This window comes from Frankliniella occidentalis, unplaced genomic scaffold, assembly GCF_000697945.3.
Source record: "Frankliniella occidentalis isolate FOCC.00 unplaced genomic scaffold, Focc_3.1 Scaffold421, whole genome shotgun sequence".
NCBI classification, from domain to species: domain Eukaryota; kingdom Metazoa; phylum Arthropoda; class Insecta; order Thysanoptera; family Thripidae; genus Frankliniella; species Frankliniella occidentalis.
Window position 1 is genome coordinate 34,273 of NW_026267542.1, and position 9,427 is coordinate 43,699.

General features: G+C 56.0%; 1 protein-coding gene across 2 annotated transcripts in view; it reads left to right on the forward strand.

Moving 5' to 3' along the window:
• Positions 1–5,351: 5,351 nt before the first annotated feature.
• Positions 5,352–9,427, forward strand: part of LOC113205230 (homeobox protein Hox-A4-like) — a 24,976-nt gene continuing 20,900 nt past the window's right edge. Inside the window, exon 1 of one of the 2 annotated variants that reach the window (XM_026420757.2) lies at positions 5,352–6,211. In XM_026420757.2, the coding sequence (XP_026276542.1) occupies positions 5,698–6,211 (514 nt within the window). In that variant the 5' untranslated portion in view covers positions 5,352–5,697. The remainder of the gene's footprint in view (positions 6,212–9,427) is intronic. The other variant, XM_026420768.2, reaches the window with a different exon arrangement.

The following is a 9,427-nucleotide window of genomic DNA, read 5'->3' on the forward strand; positions in this document are numbered from 1 at the left end:
CCCCCCGGGCAATCCACCAATTATTCCCACTTCATTTGTTTAAACACTCATCGCAGGTGCAATAATTGTAATTGTTATGGGATGAGGCTGTATGCTACGGATTGGTATTTACCCTCCCCGCCCCCAATCATGCTCTGGTGGATGGACCACTTCATTATGTCCGGAACATGCTGATGGGGATGGGGCCGCGTGCGCGTGGCGCGCGTAGAAAATTTCACTCAACATTTCTGTATTATCAGTGTTGATCGTACTAGGTGGCTGATTCACGCCGCGCACTCTTGTAGTTATACTGTACCGCATGCACGCATGCGTGCGGGTTGGCCACTCGCACGGGGTCGTAAGGATCCGTGTGGGCAGCGAGCATAGGCAAACCCGCTCGCACCCGTGCATGCGGTATAGTCTAACTACGAAAGTGCAACTGACACGCACATGCTTTGAATCAAATGGAGGAAAGGACAGAGACGGATTCTGAAAGTTATAGGGGAAAATTCACCTCGTACACCCGGGGTGACGGTGACGGAGATACGCGCCCGTGCACATGCGTCCGTGACATCTCTTGCAGAACTTCAGTAATCAGGGGCCGAACAAGTTGAGAGTCCCAGGGGGTCGCGAACACAACTTACTGTGGCCATACGTGTGGGCACGTGGGACTCAGCGAGTAAGTGTTCCATGGCGATTATAGGTAAAGCCGCAGCACTGAGGCGAGTTCTGATTTGGCGTTTCGTTCGCTCCAGGTACGAAGGGGAGGGAGCGGTGCCACGCTCGCGCCTTCAAGTCTCCCCCTTGGCCCAGTCGCTGTCGCAGCAGGTCAGGGCCCCCCAGTCAGAAATGAGAACGTGGATTCAACGTCGAATCGACGTCGAAATTTCGAAAAGCTGTGGATTTGGGGGACAAAAAGGCGTTTATTCGACTTTTTCGACGTTAAAGAAAAACTCATTTCTCACTGGGGGCCGAGGCGCGATTTTTCCATCATGTGGGGGATTGCTCTGGCCACTACATACCAGGTGGCTGATTCACGCCGCGCACTTCTGTAGGTATACTGTACCGCATGCACGAGTGCGGGCGGGCTTGCCTATCGCCCCTGTCCACGGCGCCATCGAACCTAGATAACATGACGCAATGAATTAACACTAAAGAAATGGGCACGCGAGAGAACTCAAACCCTTTGCGTAGGCAAGGCTCAAACTCGAGGTAACACAGTTGAAAGCAACGAAAGACAGCATGTGGATGCACACAGGACGGCAACAACAAGGCAATGCCCCGTGTGAAGGGGTGGAATGCCCCCCTCCGGCCAGCTGGGGCGGCGTGCGAAATGACCAGCATGATGAATAACACATGAGTTATTGCCCGTGCCGTGGGTGCCCTGATGACGTTCTTGTGATCTGAAACATATAATCGCCTCCAATCTTTTTAGCAGATGATACCTTGAAACACTTAATACTTAACTTAAAAATTATACATAAATAATGGATAGTGGAAGCAAACTAAAGGAGAAGAGACCTAGCGCAAACCAGCAAACACAAACAACATCAACAATAATTTTGGGCGCTAGGGGACTGGTTGTCGCGTTGAAGCCGAGGGGGAAATCACTTGGGTTCGTAGCGTACGGGCTATTTCGTGGTATTTCTCCTGCCACTTCCGTTATTTCTCCTGCCATTTCGATTATTTTCTCGCCTATTTCGGATTATTTCAGGGTATTTGACGGTATTTCGCGACTATTTCACCGACTATTTCGCGTCTATTTCGGGTCTATTTCGCTCTATTTCGCCTTTATTTCGGACTATTTCGGGGGAAGGTGTACGAACTATTTCGCAAGTGATTTCCGCCTCGGCTGAAGATGCCTTTTGCTTTCGCGTTACCCCCTCCCGCCGACAATACTGCGCCAGGCCCCCGTCCCCTGCATGGTTTGCGGCGGTTTTGCGTTCGTTATACACGAAGAAGACGAGAGAGAGAACATGGAGAGTCCTGTCTCTATCACGGTGGAGCAAATGTGGGTGCAAGTCTTGCAGTTGCGACACTCTCTGTGGCTTCCCGTCTGATGCTCCAATGCAAGAGCAGCTCTGCTCTGGTGCACTCTGATGGAGATGAACACTTTATTTGAAGCAGCCTGGATATTTAAATACTAATAAGGTGTTTAACATTAAAGTAGAACATTTAAAACTGTTTAAGAAAGACTAGCCTTAATAATCGATAAACTTGCCACAGGGATGCGCAATTTAATTTAAAACACCAGAAGTTATCGTTGTAAAAGATATGTACTAGTTCTCTGCCAAATAATGTTGACGAAATTTGTCCAAACCGTGCAAAGAAGGTTTTTAGGCACGGTGTAGGCAGGCATGGCGTTCGAGGGGGTGCAGTGCGCAGGCGGTTGCGTGACTTTGTGCGCAGGGCGCCTGTCGAGATAGTATGGCAGTAAAACCGAGTAAAACGCTCGCGAGGGAAAAGCGCTGTACAGCGGGGCGAGGCGGGGCGGCACGGAATAACGCGGCACGCTCGAGTCGATGTTCAGCACAACGTGTGTCCGGGACGCAAAAGTGCATTAGCAAAGCCCCCGCGGCCCGGCCCCGCGGCCGCAGGGCGCACAGGAAGTCGTACCTGTCTCTATACCAATCAGTTAAAAATCTCAATCAAGAATCGATCTTGAAAGCAGGACGATACTACAAGATTAAGAGTAAGGCTGTGTTGTCAAATTCTCCCATATTTAGTGCTGTTTTTGGAACGTCTCATAACTCCGAATCGGCACGATAAAGGTAGGACTCTAGCGCGCCCATTCCCAAAGCGCGTCTCAGCCCGCAGCCCGCACCGATCTCGACGCCAAGAGTCTCTTCAGTTCAGTTCCGAGGCGTTTCCATTTGCTTCCATCTATGTTGGCAACGCCGCGCCCCGCGGCCCCCTATGGGTACACTGTACCGCATGTATGCGTGCAAACGGGTTGAATACTCCAACGGAGCAAGGGCGCCGTGGTGGGAGTCCTATAGGCAAGCCCGCACGCATACGCATGCGTGCGGTACAGAATAACCAGAAGGGGGCGAGGCTTAAAACTACCGACCTTGTCTGCATGCGCTTAACCCCCCACACACCCCGTACTGTGCACCACCGGGTGCCTAAGATAAGGAATAGGGACGAGAGCCACTTCGACTGTGAGTGGCCAGGTGGCCAGGACGGCAGATGATGCACCCGCCCTCCATGACCTGCTTCCATAGTCCGACCCCGGCGCGACCGGCGGCCCCGGGCCCGGGAACTGTGGACTATGATGCCTGCTCGTGGCCGTCCAGTGCGCGACGGACGGGTGATGCAAGCGCTTGCCTCCCCCCGCCTCGCGGCCCCGCGTGGCGTGCCACTCGCAGCGCAGCAGTGCGCCAGAGCGGCCGAAAACGGCTAGAAAATAAAGCCGACTTGAGCTCACCGTCAGAGTTTTCCTCACAAACAGGTCTTTGCATCACGATTAGGATGATCGCGGACGCATCGCCGCCACAGGGAAGGCTTTTCACACCTTCGCCACCAAGCTCACCGCCAGGCTCACCGCCGTCGACGGTAGGAGGTGCGATAGACCAGGGATTTCCATGACGAGCAGGTTTTTTTTCCCCCTTACAATGTATGTATGTAGTGACGGGCAATAGCGTTCATTCCCCGGCCATAATTCGTTGATATACCAGGTGGCTGATTCACGCCGCTCACTTCTGTAGTTATGATGTACCGCATGCACGGTTGCCCAGGGGTGGTAAGTTAAGGTTTTGTTCCTTGTCCGCTTTTTTGTCATTTACTGGCGAATGCAAACACTTAGCAACGTAGAAAAGGTTGGAGCATATGTAAAAAGATGTGAGTGAGTTTAAATCCCATTAGGATATCCTTCGAATTTTTACTTTTTCGCCGACTTTTTCAGCTAGGAACAATACAAAACGTGTTATGTTCTTTTTTTAGTAAATTCATTTGTTCTTTGCGAAAAAAGTCCATGAAGGAGTTAATATTCGAAGAAACTTCTCAAAGGATTTAAACTCGAGCACACCATTTTACACCTCCTCCAAGTGTTCCTAAATTGATTGGTTTTGGCATCTAGGAGTAAATGGCAAAGAACAAAAAGGATCGAAAGTCTTAATTTTCCAGCCCTGCGGTTGCCTACTCGCTCGGCTCGTAAGGCGCCGTGGACAGGGGCGATAGGCAAGCCCGCCCGCACTCGTGCATGCGGTACAGCATAACTACAGAAGTGCGCGGCGTGAATCAGCCACCTGGTAATGGGCTGGCTCGATGAGGAAGTCGGCCAATGAGAAACACAAAGTGCATTTGGACACATTACTAGCAGAAAAAAATGGATCAATGATTTCGTAGCCAGGGGATCATCGACTCAACAACATTACTTTCGGCATATTCCACTTTTCGCTCCCGGTCTACAGCGACTCCACACGCCGACTTATTCTACGAACAGTGCACGCATCATGCGCCCCTCATAAACGCCCCGGCTATGAGAGGCACTGCGCCACCACCGCCTCTCTCTATGCTTATCTACTGCATTCATTAACATAGAGGGCTGTGGGAGGAAAAAACAATTCAAATTGCGTGCATTCTCCGTCGTAGCAAACCCGAAAAGGCGCCAATTAAGGCCAATTAATTCAGCAGACTGGTCAGGAGCCGGGGCTCGCCTCGGCTCGGGGGGCCGCCCCGCGAGGCCCCGCCCCGCCACGCCGCGCCATGACCGCCACCCGGCCGCGCCGCCATTGGCCGCGCGCGGGCTGGCTCCGCCCACGGACTGGCATTCCCCGCCCCGCGCCCCGCGCACACACACACACTCTCACTCCCTCCCTCGCTCTTTTCTCTCACTCTGCCTCTCTGTCTCCCCCCCCCCCATCTCTCCCTCTCTATCTATCACTCACTCACACACACGCGCGCGCGCGGCCCCACCGACCAAGTCCTGCTTCACTGCCCATTATACACCTCATTGTTCTAGCCTAGCAAAGGTTTTCATTTGATGTCGCGCGTGATTCCGGTCGACAATTTACATACTACATTTGGAAATTTTCATAGGTACTCAGCAAACTTTTCGTTCTCCTCGGTTTCCCTCGTCGTTGTTCTTTTAAATCAAAAATATGGTAATCCGAAAATGTGTCAAATTGTCATCTCGACTTTTGACCTCGCGAGAACCAGAACCAGGCCAATGAACCAATGTATTTTTATTCGCCCCCCACGCCCACGGGTAACCCACCTGGACCGTGTATGTGTTATCTTAGCGTTACGTTCTGTCTGAACAGGGTTCGTGTTCGGCCTCGCGGCGAAGGAAGGCGAGGGGGAGGTGAAGGGTGGAGTGCGGCGGGGCCCACCCCGGGCCGAGGAGGGCCGAGGGGTACCAGGCAGGAGGGCCCCCTCCCCGCCACCCCTCCCCGCCCCGCACCCGGCGAGCTCCGCCTGCTGCGCCGAGCTCAGCTTAGCGCGAGCGGGGCTGGCAAGGCTGGCGGGGCCGCGCGGAGCGGGAGCCGTTCGTCCTGCTGGCAGCACTGCTGCCCGTCCAGTCGAGTCCTGTGCGGCGTGCCGAGCGCATCGCACGTCCCGAGTGCCGCCGTGCAGAGTGCTTTGCCGAGCCGAGAGCGAGTGCCGTTCGAGAAGTGACAGTGCAGTGCGTCGTGTGGGCGTGAAATGCGCATCGTGTCTGCCGAGTGCCATCAGCAGCAGTAGGAGCCCTCCGCCCCCAAGGACGTGTCGAACACCATGGTGTCGTACTGCAACTCTCTCGCCATGTACCGGCACCAGCAGCAGCCCCACCCCGCCCCCGGGTGGTACCAGTCGTACCAGCCGCAGGTGCACCCGCAGGTGCCGCAGCAGTACCTGAGCTGCGTGCAGGACGCGCACGCCGCCGCGCACCACCAGCACCAGCAGACCATCCCGTCGTGGCACCACCCGGCGCACCCGCCGCCCCCGCACCACCCCGTGTTCCAGCCCGGGGACTGGTCGCCGTCGAGCACGCCCGACTACATGCACCACCACCACCAGTCCCTGCACGAGCACGCCGACGCCCTGCTGCCGTCGCCGCCCATGACGGTGTCCGGGTCCGACATGTCGTCGCCGTCGGGGGGCACGGGCGGCACCGTCACCCCGCCCCAGTCCAGCGGCCCCGGCCCGGGAACGCCCCTGGGTACGCCCCTGGGCACACCGCGGCCCGTGCCCGCCAGGTCGCCGTTCGAGTGGATGAAGAAGCCCTCCTACACGAGCCAGCCCAACCCCGGTGAGTGACAGAGCCGTGCATGCTGCACCCCACGCCCATCGCAACTGCATGACAATAAAGTCGCGGGCGACAATACTCGGCGACGCGCGAGTCGCGGTCGGTTTGTTTTCAACGGCGCCGCCGGGACAATTATGTGGTGCGATATGTTCATGATTAATGTGAGCCTATCTCGCTCCCCTCCCCCCTCCCCTCCCCTCTCTCCACCCTCCTTTGATTCCCCGCCCGGAGGCCGGAGGGGGTGGCGGGCCGGCGGCTGCCGGATCGGGTGCTAATCGCCGCCCAGGGAGCTGGGCCACTTTGCTCCGCCAGCCCCCCACCCCTGCCGCCCTGGGGACGGGACGTTCCGGCACACAGCAGCATCCCCTCCCCCTCCGACCAGACTCTCTAGGCCCCTCCAACCCTCGGCTGGAGAGAGAAAGAGAAAGTAGTCGCGCCTCCGGCCTCCGGCTCCAGCGGGTCCAGCCCCGGCTCCAGCCTCCAGCTGGCAGGCGCCGATCTGTCAACGATTTGGACCACAGCGGAGTGGTGTTGTAGGGGCCCTGTTGCTCGGCGGAGAAAGAGAGAGAGGGATGGAGGGAGAGGTTCCTCCTCGGCTCAGAGCGGCTACAGCAGGGCTACAGCGGCCACACACTCGGTGGAGGTAAAGGCGCGGCGCGGCGAGGCACCTCCGTGTGCGCTGAGATATCCTTATCGCCAGCAGCCGAGCCGAGAAGATGAGCCGAGAAAGCAGCCGTGTGTGGGAGGGGGCCTAGGGGGGATGGGGGGGAGGAGAGTTTCCTCGCGTAGTCAGGACGAGTCACGCCCGCGAGCTGGCGGGGCACGGCGTACGCGTACAGGGTTTGTCTCAGGGGCCCGGGGAAGCTGGCGCGGGCGCAGCGCGCAGCGGACGTGTCGATTTGGCGGAGCAGCCTCAAGCGTCGAGGTGGAACCACCCCTCGGTGGGACCCCAAACGTGACCCGCCTACGTAGCCGTCGAAAAGGGCGTATCCTCGGCACACCGTAATTCTTGTCTCATGAGTTTGTTCCAAAGGGTTCCAAACGACGACAGCTAGAGTCGTGTATATAAAGCGAGTAAAATCGAAATTCGTCCAATGGCCAGAATGCACGGAGGGGGCCTGCGAGAGTCAGCCAGCCCAACCGCCACTCCACGCCTCGCCACTCCCATCCTGCGCCCATCCGGTGAAGCCTCACGGCTTTCCAATCCCGGCCTGGGCGGGGTGGGGCGACGGCGACGCGCCCGATCTACCTCTCTTTATTGCCCCAACCAGCCTGGGTCCTGGGCGGGTCCTGGGCGGGTCCTGGGCGGGTCCTGGGCGGGTCCTGGGCGGGTCCGGCCCGAGCAGGATGAGAAAGAAACGAGTTCGTTCCAATTGCATGTGTGGGCTGAGCCCAGCCTCCCGCGGCGAGTGGTACTCTGTCGGAAAGGAGGCGGAATTTGGGACTCATGCGGGAAAACACCGCCGAGGCTGCTGCACCGGAAGCGCTCCCCGGGCCGGGCCGCGGCGGCTGTAATCTCAACCAGTGTTTGCCTGCGAGGGATGAGCACTGTTAGAGGTTTTATTAAATTAATTTAAAATGTTTGCAGTGTACTTCAATTAGGGCGCTCAAAGAAATCGTAAACTATTCAATCACCAAACCTCATTTAAAAAAAAAAAAACTTTCTTGGCGAAATTGATAACTTGAATATTTTTGCTTATGCCGCATTACATCTATTTTATTTCCATTTAGAAGTAAACCAACAGCAAAAATAGTTCGAAGGAGAAGTAGCACACGCGAAGATTAGCCTCTCCTGCTCCAAGAAGCAGTGTATCCGAGATAAAGTATGCTGGGGAAGTTCATCAGGAGGAGGAAGGAAATCGGGGCAACTAGTTGCTAAAATACAATGTGCAATGTGTGGATATAAAAATGTAAGCAAAAGTCTCACAACGGCGCCTCTCGCTCTCGTCTTGTATTTCCCCGCGCCGCGCGTCTAGGTCTCTTAGGTGCTGCGGGCACACCGGCTGCCCGGAGGCAACCCTTGCACCCTGGTCTGGGCCGAACCCACGGAACCCACGCCAGGCTACGGGGGCCCCGGCTGTTGTTTGCGCTCGTAGCTTCCGGCCTGCGGTGTGGACCGCTCCGGCGGCGGCCTCTTCCAGACTCCGAGTTTGCTTGTCTACACTGTTTGGGCACGAGGTCATAGTCAGCGCTCAAGGCAGTACATTTAAGAAATCAAGAAAAAAATCGTCAGTATTTTGAAAAAAAATATCATCAGGCAGACCGACAGGTTCAAAACAAACGGGAAAAATAGGAAATTGTTATGTTTTAGTCCGTTACAAAAAATTGTCTCACCACTACCTATCTTCGTAGATCGGTTTCGAGTTTGTTTTAAAAAAAAAAAAAAAATACGCAATAAAGAACCAGGCCAAAAACAAGCTATACTTAATCATCAAGCATTTTATTCAAGTCGAAGGTAAAGCTCTAAAGAAGATTAGGAATGCTGGGAAGAAGAAATAAAAAAAAATTACCGTGTACGGTTTTTTGGGGGTGTTGATGAAAAAGTTAAACTTTAACAAAATACACCAATTTTAAATGGAATCTGAGAGCAGTTGTTTGTGTGTCCCGAAAAGCTATAACCTACTCCGCGCGGGGCCTTATCGCATCGCATTGCCTTCTCTTCCGGGGCCCCCTCCCGCACTCCCCGGAGGTGGAAGTGCATATAAAAACATAAGCCCCTCGAGCTGCTTCCATTTTTTTCTTGTCCGCCGTTCGCTTCAGAGTGTTTCAGCAGACCCGTCGAGGTCGAGACGACGACAGGTCGCTGCCGCTGTCCTGTCCGCGCCGCTGTTTGTTGTGGAACCTCTCCGTCGCCAGTCTTAGTCGGACTCTGGGAACAAGGGTCTACGACCAGGGGGCCGTCGACGTGCTCGGGCGGGGGGAGGAGGAGGGGGAGGGGAGGTATGCACCACCGAGCCTCACCGCGACACACCGGCGCGATAATGTTTTGGTGCCGAGCGAATGACCGCAGGGGACGGGTGTGTAGCGTGGCAATGGTGGTAGGGGATGTTTGTAATTCTACCCTTCACTCGTCCCCTCGACCGCGCCATGGGGGGAGGGGCGCTGATAAGAGGACGCGGGCCGCGGCCCGACCGGGGCCAGGTGCCACCCCATTGGGGGAGAGACTGGCGGGGGTGGCACCCCCAGCGGCGTGGCACGACCCCATGGACTTGGGGGGGG